Source organism: Engystomops pustulosus, chromosome 5, assembly GCF_040894005.1.
Source record: "Engystomops pustulosus chromosome 5, aEngPut4.maternal, whole genome shotgun sequence".
NCBI lineage: Eukaryota > Metazoa > Chordata > Amphibia > Anura > Leptodactylidae > Engystomops > Engystomops pustulosus.
The window spans coordinates 107,966,941-107,994,076 of NC_092415.1; the positions used below are offsets into that span (position 1 = coordinate 107,966,941).

Consider the following 27,136-nt stretch of genomic DNA (forward strand, 5'->3'; position numbering starts at 1 on the left):
TGAAACTAGTTTGAAAAAGTTATCATTATAGCTATTTCTGAAAGAATTAGTACTTACCAATCCTGACGTTTCTTCCATTTCTATAAGGTGTTGGACTAGCAGTCACTCTCATGTGATCATATAGAGTGAAGAATGAAGACTTGGTTTGAGAAAAGTTCTTTGAATGATTTCTTGTTTCTATTGCAGGTTCCTTCACTGATAATGTGGAAGTTCTAGGTGATGAGATAGTTTCCTTGGCAGGTAAAAATGTTTGGTTCCCCAAAGTTCCCCTTGTAAAATTCCTATCTATGCTATTATCTTTTTCCAAATTAGATGTTGGTGTTGACTCACTGGAAACATTTTTTTCAGAATTTACAAATTCCTGAACTTCTTTATTTTGGTAATGTAAATATGAAGATGTTGTAGGTTGTGTATCAATGAATGGCTTAGATTTGCTCATGATATGATCTGTCATCAAGTAAAGAATATCTGTTTGATTCTTTGTTCGCATGTGTTGTGTTGTAAAGTCAAATGCATTTGAGGCAGTGTCTACAGTTGACTTGCTAAAAATGTCAACACCATTGTATGTAAAATCACTTGAAGATGCTGGTGGAAAAGATGGAAGTACTGGAGATATAGCTAAGGGATGCTTCTGGTCTTGGCTTAATATATTGTCAGCTGTAGTCTGTAGGGTGTAAGAATGACTCTTGAATTGAGACTTTAAATCAGTGTTATGTAAGCCAGTTTGATTTTGACCTCCATCTATTATTGAAAGATTCATATTTGTGGTTATAGATTCTGTGGTAGGAAATATATTTGTCATATTATATGTTTTATTATAAAACCCAGGATTCTCTGTTGCAGTTTGTTGAGGTAGAACATCCAACTTTTCTTTTCCAACCTTCTCGTCAGAGTAAATGTTTGATACAAATTCATGTAAAAAGATATTTGCCACAGTATGCAACCTAGATGTGGTTGAATTCAGTGTAGTCTTTCTACTCCTACCAGCGTTAATAGTCAGATATGGCTTTGTCTGTAAGCTAAGAACTGATGCTGGTACATGTGTGCTATTATTTATGTTGTTTTGGCCATCTTGCTCTATCAAAATTTTAGTTTCATGCTTAACTGGTGAAGTTGTAAAAAATATGCTTCTTGGTGAAACTTCTGTTGTTTTCCAAGGGACTTTAAAAAAGGTTCTTTCATAATGTGAGCAATCATCATTTTCTTTATAGCAAAACACGTCCCACTTTTCTTGTAAATTCTGTCGAACCCCATAGGATATGATTCCTGTCCTATTCTCTCCACAATTCCAGTGTTTGTTTATACGAGGGTAAGCCACCTCTGCAGATAAAATCCAGCCTGCTCGACATTCTTCAAGGCCAGACTTAAAGGCTTTTTCTAGCTGTTCTCTTGTCGCTATTTTTCCTCCAAAATCTTGTATACATGTCTTTTGTGCATTCTGATAACTTAGCTGATACCTCATGTGGCGGTCATAATGAAATACACCTTCCTTCCGACCTGTGTATGAAAAAGTAAAAAAACATATTTTCATTTCTGTAATGTCCATACTGTATTAAGTTTTCTATATTTTTTCTACTGTACCATATAGGGGCGCTGCCTTAAATAATTTTTGAATTAGTGCACAATTAACTTCAAACTAAATGTATAAAAATGTTAATATTTTAAAGTTTTTATCTCAACATTACAAGTCATACAAAGAAGTAAAAAATAAAAACATTTAATATTTATTTCTTATAGATATTGAAAATACAGCGTAGACAAGTCATAGGAAAAGAGATGAGGAGAATAAGAGCATGGAGAACAAACAAGGGGATTGAGAAAGAAGAGTAGAATAGAAAAAAGCCAAAATAAAAGTGTACATTTACAAATACATAATTTAATATAAAGTGAAATATGTGAAGATTAAATATTGTTAAATAAAAATCTTTAAAACAAATATGTACATGATATAAAACTTACAGGGCTGTTAATTTTAATGCTTCTCTTGTAGCATCACTAATATAAAATAAGATAATCCTTTATTAGTGCTTATAACTTAACTTACGGCTCAAGTAGTGTTGGCATCGCGGTATCGAGGCGCATTGTGAGAATAGAATGATATGAAAAGCATAGATGAACCACCACTCCATCCTAAGAATCCGATACCAGCCTACTATGAGCTATCTTTTTTTCTTACACAGAAAGATATAGCTGAATGGAAGGAAATACCTCATCCTGGACTAGGGAATGGTTCCTGAAAAAGTATTAAAGAATGTTTACAAAAACAACTTCCTTGAAGGAAATTCGGTTCATGATAACTATTTTAAGGTCAGTCTTGTTTAAGTGTTTTGTTTTCATTAAACCTTTTATGTAAGCTGGACAGTACAGCACTATACTCTTAGTAGGAACATTTCCCGATTAATTCTCAACAATTATAATGATTTACTTATTTATAAACAAACAATATTAGGTCCGTGTTAAAGGAGATCAAGACTAAAGACTCTTTAATTTTGTGTTCCAATCCCTTTATACCATGAATACATTTATTTTTCATTACTATATTCTATTACCGTAATTCCTGGACCCCTTTTTCTATTGTTTATGACATGCAGGCAGCAGTCTGGCCAAGAATGAGTTTAAAAAAAGCAAAAAAATTCAGAGGAAGCATCCTCAAAAACTGGATGCTCTAGGCACAGGCCCTTATGCAAAATCAAACCATTTTAGAGAAAAATCAAACAAATAATGGGACAGTTCTCTCTCTCACTTTCACATACTATTGAAAGTAAATTTTGATATACATTTCTTTGATAAAGCAAGACTTTTTTTGTGGCCATAAGCTGACTGTAGACTGTGTTAAGCTCATGTCGCCCATGCACCTCTAATGTGCAAGGTGTGGTGAGCTCACCGTGTCTCACCGCACTATGACAGAGCTGGGTGGCCTCTCCTTTCCAATGCCGGTGGGAGGGGTGAGCAGCCCTCATGCATACCATATATACACAAACCTTGGGACCTCTGACTTTGAGCTACAGGGAGTTCTGTGACTGTGGGCTACTGTGGGGGCATGTTGACCATTGGATACTATGGAGCACTTTGACTGTTGGCTACTATGGGGTAGGGTCAATACATTATCACTATACAGGCTACAGTGGCACACTTACTATATTGTCTACTGTGGTTGCTCTGTGACTATTATTGGTTATTGTTGGGGTGTGGAAAATTATAGCCATTGATGCTATATGGAAATAATTCTCCATATGCCTGCAATGCGGCCGTAATTGGAAGAGTCTCACTGACCCTAGTCAAAAGCCTCTTAGTCATCTAAACCAGTTTCCTACACTGTACTGAAGAAACCCAAACATGTTGAAACAGTTCTGTCTACAGTTGGTAATCTTTTCCTTCTGGAATAGATATACTGGTTTGGCTTTAATCCCACCTAATGTCATTAGGCTTCCTGGAAATCATGCTTGGTGTTAAGGGTGCTGCCTTTCAAGATAGCAAAAATAGACATTGTTTTCCTTGTTCCTAGAAAATGTATTTTCTCCTATGGTCCAAAACGCTGTCCATTGTAAGGATTATGGAGGTGAGGATCAAACATGGGTCATGGCAAAAATCTCCATGCTCCTTTTCTCCTCAAAGTATACCACTTTCCAAATCCTTTCAAGCATGGTGGGTATAGTGAGGATCCGGTAAGCCCTCATAAAAGAGTACCGTAATATCTGTGCCAGCATCATCTTCTGTAAGCAAAATATACAGCTTAGGAAGCATTAAATTTCCTCTGTGCTTTTGTGAACTCAGTGTGAACTGTGCCGTATCTTCTGCGCCACATGTTTTACTATTGCACCACACCCAGACCCTCTACAGCTCCACTGCTTCAGCTGTAGGAAATTGCTTTGATTGATAGAGCTCTTGGTACCTATTTATATCCCATTCATGCTCAGTATTATGGTGGTTATACTGTAACTTAGCTTTATGTTTGCTGTGCTCTTGTTATACTTCTGTTTACTATGGTTTTCTGATCTTGGCTTCTTGTACCTTTGACTATCCCTTTTTGGACTTTTGGATCCTTTTTGTTCTGTATATGCTATTTGTTTGTAAATCTTGTTTTATGTCCTCAAAATTGGTTTAGGGAGGGATTGTTGACCAGTTACTGGCCACCTCCTAGGGTGGTGCCCAATAAGTAGGAAGGTGAGGGTTTGGGAGGATTAGTTTAGGGATAAAAGTCCTGTCTGTCATCCCTAAGTCCCGACCTCCCATTACAATCTTTTTACTGACCTTTTTATTAATGAATGTAGAGAGAATCTCATCAACGTGCCAGTAATTTTATGATGGGATCTGGTTCTTGGAAATACTGGTTTTATTGACCAAACATCCTGGCCTGGTTTCAGACAATTAAGAGAAATTTCAGAAGGGAGGGTTGCCTACCTACATGATACTGACCAGGTATTAGAAAAATATACAAGTGTCCATCTGGAATAAGTTGAGAAAATCAAGTTGTCACGGGTGCCTCTGTGACCTCACTCCCGGGTCGCAGGGGCACCCGTGCCGCGCTTCATGGCTGCCCCGGTCCCCCGGCTTCTTACTTACCCCGTCCCGTTCCAACACCGACTCCGGCAGCACGGCGCGCGCGCCACCTTCGGGAAATTTAAAGGGCCAGCGCGCCACTAATTGGCGCTGGCCATTTTCACTAAAACTACTTAAGCCTGCCTCTTCCTGTATCTCTTGCCGGATCTTTGTGCCTCACAGCCTGAGAGAAAGCTTTACTGCGATTAGCCTGCGTTCAAGTGTCTCCTGCGTTCCTGTGTCTCCTGTGTTCCTGTGTCCCTTCGTGTTCCTGTGTTACCTGAGCTCCTCCGTGTTTCCGTGTACCAGTGTTCCTCCGTGCTGCTGTTCTGTGTTCCCGTACCCCTCTGCTTGGACCTCCTGTTGCTGACCCCAGATTGAACCCTGACGTTGCATCTCTGCCGCCTGCCCTGACCCTGTGCCTGGACTTTGACCACGAGATTGATTGCCGTTCTTGTACCTCAACCTTGGCCGCCACTGCAGACAAGTCACGCCTGAGGAACGACCTGGTGGTACCACGCCGCAGCTTGTCTAACCCGCTTTGTGGCGGGCTCTGGTGAAAACCGGGTACCACTTAGACTCCGGTCCCAGGTAGTGGCTTGAGTCATCGTCTGCATTGGTCCAGTGGATCCACAACCCGCAAGCCTGACACAAGTGAAGAGAGAATGGGATTGATAAAAATTGTGATTCTACCATAGTTTTTACATGTCATCACTAAAAGCCCAATTTGTTAAGGTAAGAAAATATTTTAAAATATTGAAAGAATAATTCCAATTTAATAATTCAATTTAATAATTTAAACATGCTGGTTTGGAATCGGAAGAGAGTGAGACTAAAGTTGGCGGTCCTTCCATTATATGAGAACCAAAGAGGAGGACTGCCACTACCCACCCTCTATTTATACGCTTTGTCTTCAAGCATTGTACGCTTAAGTAATTGGAAAAGGTATACATTTTGGGGGAAAATGATGGAATAGAAAGAAAAAATGTACTTTTTGATGGAATATTAGGAATTTAAAGTAATCTATACCCATACTCAAAATGCTAGCAAAATCTTGGACTGTTTGGAAAGATGGGAAATTATCTATACACTGCTACATTTTGAGAATACCCCTTTAAGAATTTAAGAGAATTTGTCACATGTAGGTAGCATGAAGAAGGCCGTGTCTATAATTTAGAAAGGGACAAGAAAGTTTGACACAAAATGTGAACATAAAAGCAGTTAAAAATGGAGTGAGGTTTTGGAGTAAGATATGGTTTAATGGGAAAAGAATTCCTCACATCGGTGAAACAGTAACAGTATTTTATTGTACAAAGATTACTTTACACACCATATATGTAAAAAAAAGAATAGGTTTTTGTACAGACGATATACGTAATAGATGCAAAATAATGGTAGATTGGGAACACATGGGTTGGAATATTATTCTATCCAGAGTTTTTGCCTAGAGGTAGAGAAGATAACACAGTAGATGTGTGGATGATAAGAAGAGCTAGCTATAGAATGTGATATTGGGGTTGTTACACCACTATCTAAACAGAAATAATGAAAAGAAAATGTTATTTAAGATTTTATTTGCAGCATTGGTTAAAGCGAGGAATCAAATTAAAGAGAAGGGGCCTATTGTGATTGAATGGATTAATATAGTATCCAAAATGGTACAGTCTGAAAAATTGCAAGCCAAGACTAATAAAGGCTATGGATAATAAAGGGAAAATGTGAATACAATATGGTTGGAGTGAGTTTTTTTTTTCGTTTTGTGTTTTTTTTTGTTAATATGGAATATTGTTAACCTTCTCTTAAACTAGGTTTGCGAGACCTGTGTCAAGGGACGGAATTTATAGTGAAAAGTTGTAATCAGGTAATATGATGTTGTATTGTGAATATGCATTTCATTTAACGATAATTGTCAAATGTTGCAAAGAAATTATTTTGTCTTCTGACTTTTACAAATTTGAATAAAAATGTATAATAAAAAATACCTTGATTGGTGCAGGTAGGTACCAGGGCGTGCGACGTGTACTGGTATACCCCAATAGGCCACACAAAGTTGAGCCATTGGTCAATTACATGGTAGACAATGCATCAACTTCTGTGGAATTATCTTTGCCATTCTCATCCTCAGTTGGAATTGCAGAGCCCCCACCTCACCACTCTTCAAAGTAGGAAGGCCATTTCAGCCACGCATGATGAAGTAGTCAGTCATGCTGAGGATGATGACTCTCCTAGTTCGGATTCTGCGGCATATCCACCTGGCTCTGCCCCAGTGGCAGAGATAGAGTTCCAAGATTCCCAGGAAATTTTATTGGAGGATAAGGGTGTGGACCACCAGAAGAGACCTATGATAATGATGAAACAACTGCCCAATGGCTGTGGCTTTCTGTGATGTGCAGATGGAGAAGGAGGGCAGTGGTCAGGGCTTGGCAGCAGAAGAAGCGATAGGTGGTGATGAGGTCCTAAAATCAACATGGTAGGAAGTCAGTGATTCCTTCCAGAAGGATGTGGTGGCCACAAAGCCACAGACAGCTGGAAGAACAAGTGTAAGGGGGCCATGTTGCAGCATTCAGCCTGTAGCCGCATCATCGACTGCTACTGTCTGTGCCCAGGAAACAAAGGCCACCCCACTGAGTGTCTGTATCGTGGCATTTTTTTTTTTCACAGAATGCAGAAGACAGAACATGTGTCATGTTCCAACAGTCCACATAGCGTAGCCAAAGCCTTAACAATTTACCTGTTCTACAATTAGTACCTCATGTATGACCGGGTACCAGTAGAGTAAACATGAGCTACAGTGGCTGAGACACCAAAATAGGCCGGAAACACCTAGGGCTCCCTCTGGTGCTTGAGTTGGCCCAGCTTTTTACAGCCATGTAGCATAAAATGCATACAGAGTACCACGATTTAGTATAAAATGCATTCAGAGTACCACCATTTAGTATAAAATACATACAGCGTGCCGCCATGTAGTATAAAATGCATACAGCATACCACAATTTAGTATAAATTGCATACAGCGTACAGCCATGTAGTATAAAATGCATACAGAGTACCGACATTTAGTATAAAATGCATACAGAGTACCACCATTTAGTATAAAATGTATACAGAGTACCACCATTTAGTATAAAATGCATGTAGCATATCACCATGTAGTACAAAATGCATACAGAGTACCGCCATGTAGTAAAAAATGCATTCAGAGTACCGCCATGTAGTATAAAATGCATTCAGCGTACAGCCATGTAAAATAAAATGCATACAGAATATCACCATGTAGTATAAAATGCATACAGAATATCGCCATGTAGTATAAAATACATACAGTGTACCACCATTTAGTATAAAATGCATACAGCATACTGACATTTAAAATAAAATGCATACAGCGTACTGACATTTAGTATAAAATGCATACAGAGTACCACCATGTAGTATAAAATGCATACAGCATACCGACATGTAGTATAAAATGCATACAGCGTGCCGCCATGTAGCATAAAATGCACACAGCATGCCTCCATGTAGTATAAAATGCTTACAGAGTACCACCATGTAGTATAAAATGCATACAGAGTACCACCATGTAGTATAAAATGCATACAGTGTACCGCCATGTAGTACAAAATATAAGCCCTGATAAATATCACTAATACTGCATATACATACAGCATTTATGCACATATACAAACAGTATATACAGCATATACACACACACACACCATATACAGAATACAGAAAAAACACTCATACAGCATATGCACATTTATTTACAAACACAGGGATCCAGGAGCGGGGGGGGGGGAGCCAGGAGCAGGGGGAGAGAGACAGGAGCAGGGAGGGAAGACTGGAACAGGGGGGGGGAAACAAGGAGTAGGGGGGGAGCCAGGAGCAGGGGGGGGGGGGTAGCCAGGAGCAGGTGGGTGCGGGGAGCCAGGGGGCCTCCAAGGAGTATCGTGGTGCATCTCATCTCTCCAAGGGATCGTGACAATATCCTTACGAGTTTGAGGAAAGTGGGGAAGTTAGAATTTAATTCAGCCCCAATTATGATCTTCCCAGACTATCCTCAAGAAATAAAAAAAAAAAAAAGAGCTACCAATTTAGACTTGAAAAAGATGTTGAAAAGTAAAGGTGTTTTACACTCACTGATTTATCCGGCAAAGCTTAAAGTTATTCATGAAGAGAGAACCTTTTTCGTTGAGAACCCGTTAGAGGCTAATGAATGGGCAGAGAGGGTCCTAAAGATTTAGTGCTAGGACAGGCTGTTCATTGGTAGCTCTAACCCGGCAAAGCTCATGCTGTGGGATGAGTTCAGGAAGATTATGTCCTGGGCGTTGGGGCGGGGGCGGTTAGGGATGGGGGAACGACTGGTGGCCCTAAGACCTGTTATAGAAAGCTGTACTATGTTATATGATTTTATATTTCTATGACCAAGCTTTTGTCATGGAATGTACGAGGCTTGAATAACAGGGTTAAGAATAGAGCAGTATTCGATCTATGTAATCAACCATATGTAATATATTTACAGGAGACTCCCCTATTTAAGGAACCTATACATAAGGTAAAGAAAGCTTGGCTGAGTCACTATTTCCACTCAACATTATGTACTTATGCACGGGGAGTGAGTATAATGATAAATAAACTTGCAGATTTTCAGGAATTGATGTCAAAAATGGATCCACAGGGTAGATATGTGATTTCACATTGTCTATTAAATGAACAAAAAGTAGTGTTGGTAGAGATTTATCTGCCCCCATCTGCTCCTGTGGATGTACTCATTGATGCCTGGAAACAGATTGATGAATTTAGTAGTATCCCAATATATTGGATGGGCAACTTTAACAAGGTTATGAATGAGAATCTTGATAGAGTTTTAAAAGGATCCACTCAGATGGAGAATCATCTTACTACATTTAGTAGAGCATTAGAGGAGCAAGGCCTGCAGGATGTATGGGGGGAGAGGTTTCCGTCTAGACATAGCTATACATGCTATTCTAAAATACATAGAGGCAGATTTATTAAACTGTCTGAAAGTCAGAATATTTCTAGTTGCCCATGGCAACCAATTACAGTTCAGCTTTCATTTTACCAGAGCTCATGAATATTTTAAGAAGAGCTGTGATTGGTTGCCATGGCCAATTAGAAATATTCTGACTTTCAGACAGCTTGATAAATCTCCCCCATAGTACTCTACGAAAATCGATTTAATCTTAACGAATGATAGGGGGCATTGTTTGATTGATAAAGTTGATTTAGGGGCAAGAGGTCTGTCAGATCACTCCCCTGTCTGGTTTACAATGGTTAGCAGCAATATCACAGGGATCATATGGTTAAAAATCAAGCCCTTTCTGTTTCTGATTTGGTTAAAGAGGAAAGTAAAATTCGGGAGGATATAGAAATATTTTTGAAGAACTGGAAGTGGGTGCAAGATGAGAGAGTGAGCTGGGACGAATTGAAGGCATACCTGAGGGGTTTGGAACAGGATTGTGTTAGTCACTTAAAAAAAAAGGGAGAGGCAAACCTAGCGCAGGCCAAAACTAGGGTATTGGATATGGAGAAGAGGTTCCTGGGAGATCCTACTGAAAATTAACCAATTTAATAACCAATGGTTAGAGGCTAAGGCTTGTCTGAGATTGCTCTGTACTGAAAAAGCATCGCTGGTATTAAAAGGGAAAGCTCGCAAAACGATAGGGGGTCAATATGCATCAATGAAGAGAGTGGCATCCTTAATAAAAAATCAGTCCCCAAAGCATATGATTAGGCACAGATAAGTCTTAAGAAGTTATATGCACCAATTGACAGAGAGGGTTTAGCCCTTCCTGATTTTAGTAAATATTTTATATCAACACAATTACAAAATATTATGGGTTGCGATATAGGGAAAATTAGGTATACACTTGGGGAAACTATGAATTCTTGGAGGGATATAATAATATATGGAGTGTATTGGAGTCAAGAGTTATGGTTAAAGAAGAATTTAAGGAACACTATCCACTATTCACTTTAATGCAATGGGTATGGGAAAAAATTTAATTAGACTTAGGGTGGGAAAGTTTTATAAATGAAACTCCACTGTGGGGTGATGGGGATTGGACTCTAGCTCCACTTGATGAGGTTTTGGTGTGAAAAGGGGGTGAAATAAGTACACCAGATAGTACCGTAGATGGGAACAGATTTAAAACACTAGTAGAATTGTCTCAGGAATTTGAGTTTGACGATAGGGATTGGTTACGATATGCCCAGCTCAGGTGTGCCTTCACTGCATCTTTAACAAGGCTGGACTTTAAGGAAGCACGACATCCTATCCTGAGTGTATTTAGATCTCAGAAAAGTTCTAAAGGTTTGGTGTCAAAACTATGTAAAGGATTGGACAGCAAAATACTAGTTTGTAATGCACCATATTGTTATGAAAAATGGAAAAAGGACCGACCGGATCTATCAGAAGAGGAGTGGAATGACTCATTGTGTACGATCAAACGCACTACTAAGAATCTATTATATATGATATTAAATATTTTTGGTGCATAGAGTGCATTACACACCAAAAATATTAAATAGATTTGGATGTCAGAGAAAAGAGAAATGTCTGAAGTGTGAACTTGTAGATGCAGATTTCATACACATGATGTGGGGGAGCCCAACGATACTGGGAATCCATATTAGAGGGCATCAGAGTGTCGAGTGGATGTAGTGTACCATATAATGATAAAAACTAAGATTGGTGTAACTGGTACAAAACAAGGTATACAAAAGGCTAAGGAAGGTCTGCTAATGGCACATAAATTGATATTGTATAACAGAAAAAATAAAGATCCACCCAGGTTTAAAGAGTGGCGAAACAGAACGGATCATATGAGAGTAATGGAAGTCTGTGAAGTTTTTGATGAGTGATAAAGATATAAAAGTGGATTATAGTGGCTCAGCAAAGTAGAGGAATAAGGAAGAAAGAAATGAGTAGTACGGATATTGGGTATTTAGGGTTCACCAGTTGTTTGGAGTGGAGGGTGAAAAATGTATGTAAAAATTTATAGTCAATATTATAGAAAGATGTGAACAATACATTTGCATAAAGTTGTGTATGTAAACAGATGATGGTTTATGTATTTACTGTTATGATGATCTGTATTATCAATAAAAATTTATAAATAAAAAAAAAGTTGTTGATACTGCAGTCCCTCCCTTTCCAAATCATGGACTCTGCACCCTTCAGAGAATCAATGGCTTGTGCCGAACCGAGGTGGAGAGTTCCAAGCCAGGAATTTCTTTTCCAAAAAGGCAGTACCAGTCCTTCACAAATATGTAGAATAGAAAGTGATCCAGGCCTTGAGCTTATCGGTTTCTTCCAAGGTGCATGGCAGCGCGGACGTGTGGTTATTTAACTACGGTCAGGGCCAGTACATGTCCTTTACGGCCCACTGGGTGAATGTGCTTCCCGCCCAGCCACACCAACAACTTGAACAGAGCTTTCTCCGCCACGTTGTCAAACTGCTCCTCCTGCGCCAATGTCATCCTCCTCCTTCTCCACCACCACCTCAGCCTTCACTGCTCAGTCCTTAATGAGCAGCTTCCTTCACCCGCCTAGTGAGGAGGGTAGCCGTCCCCAGCAGCAGCAGGACATGCACCAGCAGGTGGTGGCCTACTTGGACAGCACATTACCACCTGAGGTAGAGGATCCCCTGGACTACTGGGCAGCTAAACTTGATGCGTGGCCGCAACTTGCAGAGTTTGAAGTAGAGAAGCTGTCCTGCCCGGCGTAGATTTAACACACCAATGCCTTGTGCATCAGATTAGATCAGCCATGACACCTCCCCCAAACGTTGAGAAATTAATCTGGATTCTAACTACCTGCCTCAGCCACTATTTTGATGCTGCCACCTGCCTAATGCCACACATCTGCTGCCAGTTGCTCCATCTGCCTCCCACCATCTTTACTAGGGACTAGAATTGTCACCCACCTCCACACTCTGTCATTGTGCCATACTGTGGCTTAACATTTTGCTGCCACCACCAGAATTTGTCATTGTGCCACACTCTGACCTCATGCTGCTGCTGCCACCTCCACACCCTGTCATTGCGCCACACTGTGGCCTACCATGCCAGCTCCAGAATTTGTCATTGTGCCACTCTCTGACCTCAGGATGCTGCTGCCGCCACCTCCACACTCTGTCATTCTGCCGCTCTATGGCCTACAATGTTACTGCCACCTCCATAATTTGTCATTGTGCCACTCTCCGGCCTACTCATGCTGCTGCCAACTGACCATTGTCTCCCTGGAACAGCCTGTGATTTCCCTAATGCTGTTTTCACCCTCCACCACTCAATGACATTGCCACTATGTTTGGTTTTCCCCTTCATTTCATCTGTCAGAAAGAATGAAAAGCATCAAGATTGATAGCCAAAAGCAGGACTGGATACAGAACACAGAGGACATGCCAATATCCCATTTACTGGTAATTTCTGTTTTGGATCAACTCTTGTTTGTTTTCGGCTTATTACTGACCGAAAGTGGACACTGACGGATGAATAGAAGGACAAAATGATCAGTGACGTCAATGAAAAATTACTGCTGACACCTTCTCCACTCTTTTGGGGGTTTCTACATGTATCGGTGTACAGGTTCTGTCGTATGGATACATCTGATGTCAGTGTAAAAAGAGTGCACTCTTTGATGTTATAGTGGGATCTTGGCCCTCAGCTCAGTCCTTTCGAGCTGGCACAGACGTTACCTTGGGAGCTGCGTTCCCGCTTCGCTTATTTGGTGAAGTTGGCCGCTGTAAGTGCCCATGGAATTGAAGAGTGAAGCGATTCTAAGAGCGGCGGCTGTCATGTGCGTGTCATACTAAAGCACAACATTGTTTGAAGACCAAACCACGCTCCCTATGCATATTTGTGCATGGCAAAACATTCTAAAACATCCTACAAGGCTGTCTGCAGACAGCAAATAACTGTTTTTTAACGTGATTCGCCATGATTCGATTTGGGTTGAAATGTATTTTGTCAGAAAATTTGGCGAACTCGGTGAATCGAATTTTTGAAAAATTCGCCCATCTCTAGTCTGTACCTTGAGAACCACTCCTTGAGTGTACCACTAATTTGGATCTGTTCACTTGGATTGGCATTTCATACTACCACATTGTGGGTGATACGCATTTAACCAAGAGGCTACAAAGTGAGCACCTTCTTGTCACAAAAGGCTATAATTATTGCGCCAGACAATATCACTCGAGTTGCCGTCCTCAGTTTCTGTTTTTCTGTTTTTCTAGAAATTGAGGCTGATGGAGACGGAATGCTTTAAAGAGGAGCAGACAAATAAATGGTTGCTGCCGCTGAATCTAAAGTCTGGTAAGGTAGAGTGTGTAAACGCCTGGAACCTTGTAGCAGGTTTGAGCTGAGCCGAGCCAAGTTGGCGCATGTTACATCTTTTGCACACGTGCTTAATTTGGTGGTGCATAGGTTCCTGGCCAACTATACAGGCATGCCAAAGCTGCTACTTAAACTGCATTCCGCGTGCTTCAAATTTTGACTTTCCATATTCCCGGATCTTGAACTTGAAATTTTGACTTTCTACATTACCAGAAATTTAAACGGAGTTAGAAGGTTGTTCTGCTTTTTCGATTTCCACTTACATCTTCTATGTATATGCAACATCCCCCACTGGGGCCTAGCCTTTTCTTGGGGCCTGAAGACAGCTGGGGCCCAGAATACCGGAGTGGCTGGTGGTTGCAGCCTAGGCGCGCTTATATCACGGAGCTTGGTATGGGGACCGGAGGGCTGTCCTACAGCCTGGCAGGTCTCCGGCAAGTGATGTTTGCAAGAAATATGTAGGGAGAGGCTGAAGTACTGGTTCTCCCTGAGGCAACCCTTTAGTGTCTGTAGTATATGTCCCTGGGTAATGGACGGGGAGCCTGTGGTGGTGATACAGCCTTATCCAGGGAACAGACGAAGGCAACGTAGTGCAGAATAACTCACGGTTCTTTATTAGAACATCTGCAGGCAATGTGCCAAAACGATCTTGAAACAGATGCCGGATTACTGGAGAGATTCCGGATTACTGGAGTGGTCATGGAGAGTATCCTCAGGGATAGATTCACCAGCCTGGAAGTAAATGCAGCGTGTTCTGGAAGGTGTGGTCTGCAAGAGAGCTGGGTTCCAGGAGGGATTGCCCCTTCCTGTCCAGGGGTTTTGTTAACTCCTGGTCAGGTGGTGGCTCACTCTCCAATCACACTCCAGTTTACATAAAGGAATGCAATTGGATGACATATCACAAACTTAACTTTTGCCTGTACAGGCAGTATCTACAGCTGCTGATGCCTAAGAATGATTGCATTATGCCTAAAGATGAGTTGATCAGACTTCCCTAGAGGGGTCCTTCAAGTAGAGGGCCTTATTCGCAATCACTCCCTTGTCTATACGTCGGTATATAACTGGGTGTGAAGACCCAGAGTGCCTTTAATCGCAGTTAGAGGAAGGATTTGTGGTCTTCCCATTGCTTCTTTTACTGCAGAGAGAATAACTGGGTCTAAACCCATTTTTGTAATAATAATATTTTTAAAGACTTTCTCTTTGTTATTTTTTATGTTATGTTACTATTTTAGGTACCTTCCCCAGGGCAACTCCCCTGTTATTCCCACCATTTTTCAGCCCCCTAGCCCCCTTTCCAGTAGTGGATTATAATATAGGCGGTTTGGGTGGTAGCCTGGGGCCCATCGCCTCCCAAACCACCAACCAAGTTTTATACTGAGAAGGATCCTTAACCCAGGAAATCCTCATAAATCTGTTCCTGCTCTCATTACAAATTACATATCAGGACCTTTAAAGCTCCTCCAAAGATCCTGATAACGCTGATTGAAATGAGGCAAAAGGACATATTCTCAATTTCCCAAGAAGCTTGCTGTTAGAACCATATGTAAGAAGTGATTTCTGACTTGTAGGGGCTATAATATTAATATAGCCCAGTGCCCATGGCTTAATCATCCCTGCCCATTTTACAACCATTTTGTGGTGGTAAAATGCTTCTATGGCGTTCATGTTCAGTTCAGCCCAAAGTCAAGGACACGAACCTGTTGAAACCTGAATTTTAGTGGAAAAAAATAAATAATTGTCCATCACAAAGAACAAGGGAGAATTTACAGAATACATTGCAAATAGAAATAGAGTAAGCAATCCATATATCAGCATATGGCATATAGAACACAGATGTGAGCTAGGGAGGGGGAGCAAGGTAATAGAAAGTAGGATAGAGCACAAATAGCATCAATTAGGTCTTAAAGGACACCTGTCATCAGGTCTGTGTCACTTGTTCTGTTACCTCTACCTGTTGAAGCTGCTCACAAGGATCCCATCCCAGCCTTTATCTAGTTATTTCATACATTAATAATTTTTAAATCATAATTTCTTTATTATGTAAATGAGGCAGCTCACATGGTCAGAGGCAGTGATGTCACCCCTGTTCCCCCTCCCCTCTCCTCCCCCTGATCATGTCTGTAAGTAATGTATAGTAAAGCATTTCTAGTGTCTGTGCTTTTTCCTTTTTCTGCTGACATGCTGCATCCTCCTAATACACATGTGTGACACAGACATCAGCTACACAAGTACCTGACATGTTCTGCTATAACATGGCTGCCTGGAGCTGTTGTATCTCTCCTATACACACACAGGCTGCAGGGGGCGCCAGCACCAGGAAGCACATCATTATACAGCCGCACATTATTATACAGGCTGTCAGTCAAGCACTGGGGGTGTGGCTGTGCCTCCCACTCATGAATAAGCTGGACAGCTTGAATATGCTAATGACTCATTGGACATTTGACAGGTTATTTGCATACAGTTTAGGACCTCATTGCTTAATGTTACAGGCATGTTGAGGGATAATGAATGTATAGGGGCAATGCTCTCTAATGGCAGTTTATGAAATCTATTTAGATTAGGGGGGGGTTATTTTGCATGACGGGTTCTCTTTAAGGTCTGTAAGCAGTTCAATCAGAATTTTACCAGCAGTTCCACATTTTACTAAATTTGTCTGGATATTTCCTGTTCCTATAGGCCAGTGGTTCTCAACCCGGCGGGAGTCGATCAAAACACAGGGGAAGAAATCGGAGCCACGATTTTATTGCATGATTTTATTGCATTTTTGCTGCACACGCGTGCATTATGCATACACTAGTTGCTGTCATTCAAGGTCTCGCTGCAGGGGTCGATATAGCAGTTGTATTTCTGTACAGAAATACAGCTCCTACAGTCTGCCGGTTATGTAATCATCACATGACCCTGGCTTCTCAATCACATACAGCAGGGCTGCTGACAGTGAAGAGGGGGACAAGGATGGAGGACTATACCTGTGGGGATCCTGGTAAGATCTGTGGAGGGGATTCTTTGTTGTGAGGGAGGGAATTTTGTGTTGTGGAGATGGGGGGGGGGGGGGGGTGACAAGACCAAGGGGTGGGATTCTGTTTAAGGAGGGGGGCAATACCTGGGGGGAGTTCTGTGTGAGGTGGAGGTAGCAGACATGGGAGGCTACCTGAGTGAGGTCAGAAGGGAAGATAAGACCTGGGGGGAGCAGTGTTATTATAATTATATTGTTTTAAATAGGGGGCAGTAATATAGTAGTTATATTCTTGTACATAGGGGACAGTATTATAGTAAATATATTCTTGTACATAGGGGGCAGTATTATAGTAGTTATATTCTTGTACATAGGAAACAGTATTATAGTAGTTATATTCTTGTACATAGGAGGCAGTATTATAGTAGTTATATTCTTGTACATAGGGGGCAGTATTATAGTAGTTCTATTCTTGTACATAGAGGGCAGTATTATATTAGTTCTATTCTTGTACATAGGAGAAAGTATTATAGTAGTTATATTCCTGTACATAGGGAGCAGTATTATAGTAGTTATATTATTGTACATAGGGGGCAGTATTATAGTAGTTATATTCCTGTACATAGGGAGCAGTATTATAGAAGTTATATTATTGTACATAGGGGGCGGCATTATAGTAAATATATCCTTGTACATAGGGGCAGTAGTATAGTAGTTATATTCTTGTACATTTTTTTTTTTCCTTTGGTGAATTTTTTAGAAATTTGGCAGCTCTTTTTTGCGCCTTATGTATGATCATGTCTTTTTACTTGTGATACATGTTAAGTTTTTCCTATCCTGGCAGGCGCAAATTTTTGTTTCTTTTTGAGACCTTTGAAAGTGTCTCAAATCCATCCATGTGAGGGGGTTATATGCAGGAGTGGACACTACTGTAAATTACTGTTTCCTACATTTTGAAGTTCTCTAGTCACACCCCAGGGAGATGACAACATATGAGGCTGTGGTCACACATTGCAGTATAGTAGTCATATTCTTGTACATAGTAGAAAGTATTATTGTATTTTAATTGCGTTTTAATTGCGTTTTGAAACATATTACAACATCTGAGGAGAGGTGATTCGCCTACTTACTTTACTGTTAACAATTGCATAGTAAACGCAATGTTAACACGTTTATATTGCATTTTGTAAATGCTATCCCCCCTGTATATAGCCAGCCAGTACCCCCAGTATATGGCCAGCCCCTCCCCAGTATATAGGCAGCCTGCCCCCTCAGTATACAGCCAACCCCCCCATTATACAGCCACCTGCCTCCCCAGTATGCAGCCAGCCTGCCTCCCCCCCCCATCCCACTGTATACAGGTGAGTACATTGTTTTTACATTTTTCAACCGGCCCCAGTTCCACCAGCTATTGCCCTGCCCAACTACCGTGCTAGCGCCCAACCCCACCCACCGGCTATCGCTGCCAGCCCCCACCCGCCCCAAGGAATGCCAGCCCGGAAAAAGTCACTGGAGGGAATCCACAGTCTGCACGGACCAAGCTCTACCCCCTTCGCCAATGGCGCAAATCCTGCCTCAGAGCTCTGTGGCGCATAAAAAAATTCAGCCCGCCACAGCTCCTGGCGGAAAGGACTCAAGCTCCGCCCTCAGGCGCAAAACTCTCACGCTCTGCAGCGCCCCCAACAGCAGAAGGTCAGTCTGGGAATTACACTCTTCCAACTGTCAGCAATGAAGAGGAATCTAAATCTCCTGCGGTCATCATCATGTTCTCTACAGCACCCCCAGCTACTGAAGGTCGGGAAGAGAAGTGCCTGCCTCCTTTCTTTGCTGAGATGCCTACTGCTGCAAGTGACCTTCCTACTGCTGATTTCTCCCAGACTGATACAACAGAGGCCCCAACTGTGCCTGCAGTTCCTGCTTCTGCCACCAGGTGTCTCCAGCTGGCTGCTACTACAAACGGATTCGGAAAGATGGCTCGGTGAACTTCTTCTTCTTGGTGCAAGTAAGTGCATTGTCTTGCAACACAATTCTGCGCTCAATCCGAATCAGTCCGACGGCAAGCCCCCCAATTTGTGTCGCATGGAAGCCAGCACAGCTGCGCCAAAATCCGGTCGCGTGTGACACAATCCCAGTGCAGGCACCTGTAAAATACCAGTCAAAGCCGTGCAATCCCCGAAAAAGACGAAGTGTCCGAAAAAAGTGTGATCGGCGACCCTTAGACCACATACCATTGTATGGTGCCTACTTAATGCCTTTCTTTTTTCAGGAAATGGACATTGCTACTTTTTGCTACTAAGGTTTATGTAACGTTCCAAGCTATATACCCATTGGGCTGGTAAAGCCAATGAGAATATACTATATTGCACAAATATAGTAATCATGCTATATGTCAGTTTGCATTTAACCTTTTCATAGGCTTTGCAGCTTGGAGGATAAGACTGTGTCGAACGTCAAATCCTGACCACAGGTTTACGCCTACAACCTTTGTAAACCGCGGGTCTTTAGGGGACCGGAGGTGTCCAAGCAGTGACACCTAGAGTGCAGGTATACCATGTGTACTACATGCGCTATATATATGATTATGCTACCTAGGTGACTTCGGACAAATTTAGAGGCCGTGGTGCAAGGGGTGGATTACAGGACATGACACCACACCTTTCCTAATAAAACAGTTGGTTTAAGGGCATTCGCTACTAACTGTTTGAGCAGGGTCGGACCGGTGGATCCTCCGGTGGGCCCTTGATACCTCTGCCGCGGCAGGGGCCACCACCCCCTGCAGGCAAGGTCCCGCTGGCCCACAATGGGCCCCCGATATCTCCACTGCGGCAGGGGCCTCCATCCCCTGCTGAGGCCCCTGCCAGTGAGTAACAGCAGTGGTACTCGATGCGGCCATAAGCAGGTACCACCTTTGATGTAATGCGCGGCCATTGCTGTGCCTGTGTGACGCGGCCTCTTATTTTACCCGGCACACGTGGCACTGTGACCTCTGATGCGCGGCAGCGTGATGATGCGCGGGAGCGCTGCGACAGGTAAGTGAATTTAATTATTTTCATCTACTAGACTAAATATATAATAGGGGGCCACAGTAGTAAGGGACATATAATAAGGGACTCCAAGGGGCCACTAGAAGACTATATACTCTAATGGGACTGGTTTCCAGAATTTTTAATATATATATACTCTGCTGTGCCCATATATATAGGATAGGAGTAGTTGTGCTGTACCCATATAAACAGGATAGGAGTAGTAGTACTATGCTGTGCTGATACATTTAGGATAGGAGTAGTTGTGCTGTGCCCATATATACAGGATAGGAGTAGTAGTACTGTGCTGTGCCCATAGATATAGGATAGGAGTAGTAGTTCTGTGCTGTGCCCATATATACATGATAGGAGTAATAGTTCTGTGTTGTGCCCATATATACAGGATAGGAGTAGTAGTACTGTGCTGTGCCCATACATATAGGATAGGAGTATTAGTTCTGTGCTGTGCCCATACATACAGGATAGGAGTAGTAGTACTGTGCTGTGCCCATATATACAGGATAGGAGTAGTAGTACTGTGCTGTGTCCATACATACAGGATAGGAGTAGTAGTACTGTGCTGTGCCCATATATACAGGATAGGAGTAGTAGTACTGTGCTGTGCCCATATACACAGGATAGGAGTAGTAGTGTTGTGCTGTACCCATATATACAGGATAGGCGTGGTAGTACTGTGCTGAGCCCATATATACAGGATAGGAGTAGTAGTATTGTGCCAATATATACAAGATAGAAGTAGTAGTTACTGTGCTGTACCCATATATACAGGATAGAAGTAGTTGTGCTGTGCCCATATATACAGGATAGGAGTAGTAGTACTGTGCTGTGTCCTTATATACAGGATCAGAGAAGTAGTACAGTGCTGTACCCATATATTCAGGATAGGAGTAGTAATACTGTGCTGTGCACATATATACAGGATAGGAGTAGTAGTACTGTGCTGTGCCAATAAATAGAGAATAGGAGTAGTAATACTGTGCTGTGCACATATATACAGGATAGGAGTAATAGTACTGTGCTGTGCCCACAGCAGGATAGGAGTAGTAGTACTGAGCCAATATATGTGGAATAGGAGCATTTATTAGGACTTTTATATAAAATATTTGATAAGAGGAGCACTAAATATAAGGATAGGAGTAGTAGTACTGAGCCAATATATGCGGAATAGGAGCATTTATTAGAACTTTTATATAAAATATTTGATAAGAGGAGCACTAAATATAAGGATCGGAGTAGTAGTACTGTGCCAATATATGCGGAATAGGAGCATTTATTAGGACTTTTATATAAAATATTTGATAAGAGGAGCACTAAATATAAGAATAATAATTAATAAAACATAATAAGTAGGATCACTGTAAGACTGTATAGATGAAAAGATTAATTGGAAATTATATATTATGAAAGGGAATGATGTCCAATTTAATTTATTAGGTGTATCATATGATTTACTCAGGGGTGTGCATGTAATATACTGAGGAGTCGCAATGTAATATTTGATTTATGGAGAGGGCACAGTATGGTTTTTGTCATGGGGGGCACAGTGTGGTCAGTTGTGTTGTGAGTGGCAAATATTATTTAGGAGCACAGAGTGGGACATTGTTATCCAGGTGACATTGTGCTGTAGTGATGGTGATATTTTTAGTTGCACAGTGTGGAGATGTGCTACACAGAGATGAAAATATCTAGTGGAAAATTCTCCATTGATAAGATAAAAAAGCGAGAAGTCGTCCTGCAATTCAGTACCCAAAGGAGAAGACATGTGACATGTGAGGTACTGAATCTCACGGAGTCTGGTAAGTGTAATTACTGACTATTTTTATGTGGTGCAGAGAACATACGGAGGAGGTAAAGGGTTATAGTTAGTTATACTTATTGGTAAGTTAGGGCTAAGCACAATGCAGCCGCTGTGAACTACTGTGAAATAACGAATATTTCTAGGCAGCGGTATGGTGGGCCCCCAGAATCAATTTCTCTGGTGGGCCCCAGGCGCCCCAGTCCGACCCTGTGTATGAGTCATATATATGATATAAAGGGTTGGTGTCGGACTAAGTATATATATATATATATATATATATATATATATACATATATGATATAGCGATAGTAGTGTCAGGGTCATGCAGCCACTACAGGCTCTACAGTAGGGATCGGCTGCACCTTAATGGGGAGGGTACAGTTGTTTTCGGGGGAAAATGGCAAGAAAGTTGGAGTGTTTAAACTAGAGACTTGAGGGGAGGGCAACTACACTTGTGCAGGGTAAAAAGAAGTGTAGATAGCGCAGTATGAAGAGACTGGGGCAGATTTACTTATCCAGCCCATTAGCGATCCAGTGGCGCGTTCTCTGCGCTAGATTCGGGTCCGGACGGGATTTATTAAGGTAGTTCCTCCTACGTCCACCAGGTGGCGCTGCTGCGCCCTGAAGAGCATCGGAACGCACTGGAATACACCGAGCCGGGCTGAGTGAAGGTAAGTGCAATTTTCGAGACACATTTTTTTTAAAAAATGCGGCGGTTTTTCCGAATCCGACGGTTTTTTGTTCGGCCACGCCCCCCGATCTCCGTTGCGTGCATGCCGGCGCCGATGCGCCACAATCCGATCGCGTGCGCCAATTCAGGGAAAATCGCCGCAAATCGGAAATATTTGGGTAACACGTCGGGGAAACGCGAATCGGGCCCTTAGTAAATGACCCCCAATAAATCAGGCTCATGTTGCTCTGCTCAAATATACACAGCGTTTCATTTTTGAAAATGACGGACAACGTGTTTTGGAAAAGGACTGCCTCCTTCATCAGGTCCAATAGTACAATATCTAAATTTTAATATAAAATATATGTACAGTAAAAACACATTAATATCATATATACAAGTGCAATCATGTACAACACAAGAATAGAGCAGCACTGTGAAAATCGGATTCAAATCCGTGCGGGTGCAGGCTTCTAGGGGACCCAACTCACGATCCCAAGGTCCACAATCCAAAATCCAAGACAGGGAAGCAGCACTCCTTGAAAACTAGTGTTTTATTTCACCAGTGAGAAAAGTACAATGTTTCAGCTATCTCAACCCGGCGCGTTGTCACGCCAGTGTTTGTCAACAAACCCACAGCGCATGTCAATAACGTTGCTAAGCAACCCAGTTAGACCAGGACGCCTTCTCCACAAATCATAAAAAGTAACAAGGCTAGAGTACGTCTAAGTGCACCACTTAACTGATTCTAGGCATACCTCAGCCAACCGCGACAGTTATCTAAGTGAGGTTCAAAGACAACTGGCTGACACACGGGTTTATTGTAAGCTGTCTGAAAACCCATTACCCTGGATCACTAAGAGGCTCAGACTACTTGTCGACAATGCATATGCCAATGATGTGATAGATAAAGCTACACATACGTTTTTGATTCCCGATAAACCTATCACTCCAGTACTATATTGCTTACCGAAAAAACACGAGAGGCTGACCGATCCCCCGGCAGACCTATCCTATATCCGGGACACCTCGGATTTCCTTATTAAATTACAGGATGTTGAGCTTTTTTTCCAATGTGATTCTATCTTTGTTTGATGTGACCAGCTTATATACGAGCATTAAACATGAGAGAGGTATGACATGTGTAAGGAAAGCCCTCTCCACCACACATTTTACTAATGAATGTCAGTCATTTGTTGCAGAACTACTGGATATCATTCTGACATGTAATTATTTCTTATTTGGGGATGATTACTTCTTGCAACTACGTGGGACAGCAATGGGGGCCAATATGGCCCCCACCTATGCGAATATGGTCATGGCAGTCCTGGAGGAGGCGTCGATATACACGTCCCCACTTTTTGCTCATGTACTGAAGTGGTGGCGGTATATCGACGATATCTTCCTGATCTGGACTGATAATGTGGACACATTACATGTCTTTTTTGATTTCTTAAACCAGATGGACCATGTCCCATTCTTTAACGAACATACAATTTTTAGACACCAATGTGTACATTGAGGGGAACAGACTCCTAACACATTTATTTGTTAAGAGCACAGATCGCAACAATCTGCTGAGATACGACAGTGCTCATCCTAAACGAATTGTGGACTCTCTTCCTTATAGTCAGATTAGGGTCCGCAGAATTGTTGATGACTCTGACCGTGTGAATACCAGACTCAATGAAATGTCTGACAAATTCCTTGCCAGGGGTTACCCTGCACAGTTGTTCATAGACATAGGACAAAAGCCTTAAATTTGGGGAAGTCTTCCCTATTAACCCCTAGGTCTAAGGAACATACAAAATCTGATAGAATTCCTTTTGTGTCTACCTATGGCCCACACAGTCAGTCTATCTCTAAGCTGATTTATAGACATTGGTCTACTTTATCCCGTATTACCATGATATTAAGGAGTTTCAGGTTCCTCCTCTTTTTTCTTACAGGAGACCAAAAAACTTGAGGGACAGATTGGTCAAGGGATAAGAAACCAAATTTGGCAACCAGTTTGAAACCTGGTTGCTTTCCCTGCATGAACTGTGAAAACTGCAGTTACGTGTTGAAAGGCGGCTCCTTTACTCATCCGGTAACGGGCCGTAAATATGATATCAGACATCACTTGACCTGCAGAACTGAACACGTAATTTATATCTTGATTTGCCCTTGCCCTAAACTATATGTGGGGGAGACCACTACAGAATGCAGATTGAGACTGCACAATCATAGATCATCCATCAGGAAGTCCAAATTAGACCTACCTGTTCCCCAACATTTTGTAGAATATGGCCATTCAATACATCAACTAAATTTTTGCATTATTGACCATGTACCACCCCTTAGGCGTGGAGGGGATAGACAAAAAGTTTTTAAAAAACGGGAAACCGAATGGATTCATAGGCTCAAGTCCATACAACCTGGTGGATTGAATGTCGAGTTTAATTTGAACACTGTGATTTAGTATCTTCATCCTGTGATTTTTTTCCATTGATATTGATTATACATACTACGATGTAAGGAAGTCGAATTATTAACTCTGTGTGTGTGTGTGTATATATATATATATATTTTGTTATTAATTTTATTCTCTTTATATTCACAGATCACATTATATATAGTGCTTATGACAGTCAACCCTAAGCGCTTACCACAACCTTTTCCCTTGTAATATGGCCCACACCTATTTTTGTCTTTTACATTCATCGTTCACGACCCACAAGATTGTCACTTTATTTTTTTTATATATACTGGAAGAATTTGATTAAGAAGCACAACGGAGCCATGGATGTTCCTGATGGACACAACGATATATGCAGAAGTTCACCGTGACTGATTATCCTGCCTCCAACCATGAGGTTTTTCCGACTGTTGCATAACCCTCCCAGTTTTGACAACCTTTTTTCCACATTCATCCTTCTATGGGCAACATGTACGCATGCCCAAACCTGAGATGGCTGCCGCTATGCTGGGGCGAAATCTCGTGAGAGTTGAGGCAGCTCCGAGATAGTGACTATACTGCATGACGTGGTAGACAGCGGCGACGCTGGACACAGCTAGCAACGCGATCACATCATCCCAGTGAGTCCACTTGGGTTGCTGTTCCCACCATGGCTGAGGTATGCCTAGAATCAGTTAAGTGGTGCACTTAGACGTACTCTAGCCTTTTTACTTTTTATGATTTGTGGAGAAGGCGTCCTGCTCTAACTGGGTTGCTTAACAACGTTATTGACATGCGCTGTGGGTTTGTTGACAAACACTGGCGTGACAGCACGCCGGGTTGATTGTCGGGTACTATGACACTTTTTATATCAACACTTTTTTGTATTAACACAGCACTTGATGCATTAACATAGATATGAAGATTGTTGACATTATGTGACTATATTGTTATATAGGTTTTAAATCGCACATGATTTTCTTCCACTGATTTTCCCAATTGATGATGTCACATCCTGCGGGGGATATAAACCCGCCTTGTATGTTCACACACTATACTTGAAAATGGCTACATTGAGATAGCTGAAACGTTGTACTTTTCTCACTGGTGAAATAAAACACTAGTTTTCACGGAGTGCTGCTTCCCCTGTCTTGGATTTTACAAGTGCAATCATGTAATGAGGATCAAAAGCTTTTATTGACAGTTAGAATAAGTTACTGCAGCAAGTCAATATTTGCAATGTTGACCCTTCTTCAGGACCTCTGCAATTCTCCCTGGCAGCTCTCAATCAACTTCTGGACCAAATCCTGATTGATAGCAGTCCATTCTTGCACAATCAGTGCTTGCATTTTGTCACAATTTGTTGGTTTTTGTTTGACTACCCATCTCTTGATGATAGACCACAAGTTCTCAATGGGATTAAGATCTGGGGAGTTTCCAGGCCATGGACCCCAAATCTCTAGGTTTTGTTCCCTGAGCCTTTTAGTTATCACCTTTGCTTTATGGCAAGGTGCTCCATCATGCTGGAAAGGGCATTGTTGATCATCAAACTGCTCTTGGACAGTTGGGAGAAGTTGCTCTTGGAGGACATTCTGGTACCATTCTTTATTCATGGATGTGTTTTTAGGCAAGACTGTGAGAGAGCCGATTCCCTTGGCTGAGAAGCAAACCCACTCATGAATGGTTGCAGGATGCTTTACAGTTGGCATGAGACAAGACTGGTGGTATCGATCACCTTGTCTTCTCTGAACAAGCTGTTTTCCAGATGTTCCAAACAATCGGAAAGGGAATTCATCAGAGAAAATGACTTTACCCCAGTCCTCAGCAGTCCACTCCCTGTACCTTTTGCAGAATATCAGTCTGTCCCTGATGTTTTTTCTGGAGAGAAGTGGCTTCTTTGCTGCCCCCCTTGACACCAGGCCTTGCTCCAAGAGTCTCCGCCTCACAGTGCGTGCAGATGCACTCACACCTACCTGCTGCCATTCCTGAGCAAGCTCTGCACTTCTGGTAGCCTGATCCCAAAGCTGAAACACTTTTAAGAGACTGTCCTGGCGCTTGCTGGTTCTTCTTGGGCCCCCTGGAGCCTTTTTGGCAACAATGGAACCTCTCTCCTTGAATTCCTTGAAGATGCAATAGATTGTTGACTGAGGTGCAATCTTTCTAGCTGCGATACTCTTCCCTGTTAGGCCAGTTTTGTGCAGTGCAATGATGACTGCACATGTTTCTTTGGAGATAACCATGGTTTACAGAAGAGAAATAATGATGCCAAGCACCAGCCTCCTTTTAAAGTGTTCAGTGGTGTGATTCTTACTTAATCATGACAGATTGA

General features: G+C 41.9%; 1 protein-coding gene and 1 long non-coding RNA gene across 7 annotated transcripts in view; one reads left to right on the forward strand and one right to left on the reverse strand.

Annotated features, from left to right (window-relative positions):
• LOC140133130 (uncharacterized) overlaps positions 1-4,405 on the reverse strand; it is a 73,040-nt gene extending 68,635 nt beyond the window's left edge. For 2 of the 6 annotated variants that reach the window (XR_011855805.1, XR_011855804.1), the window contains exons 1-2: positions 2,045-2,221; positions 58-1,497 (exon numbers count right to left, since the gene is read on the reverse strand). Coding sequence is in view for 4 of the 6 variants with exons in the window: in XM_072152828.1 (XP_072008929.1) it covers positions 58-1,497; positions 2,045-2,129 (1,525 nt within the window). In the remaining 2 variants the exon portion in view is untranslated. Of the gene's footprint in view, positions 1-57; positions 1,498-2,044; positions 2,222-4,251 lie in introns of those variants that run through there. The other 4 variants (XM_072152828.1, XM_072152829.1, XM_072152830.1 and 1 more) reach the window with 3 other exon arrangements.
• On the forward strand, positions 71-25,911 carry LOC140133132 (uncharacterized). The gene is made up of 3 exons (XR_011855806.1): positions 71-240; positions 2,181-2,307; positions 24,973-25,911. It is a non-coding gene; the product is annotated as an uncharacterized lncRNA (long non-coding RNA).
• Positions 25,912-27,136: the final 1,225 nt, after the last annotated feature.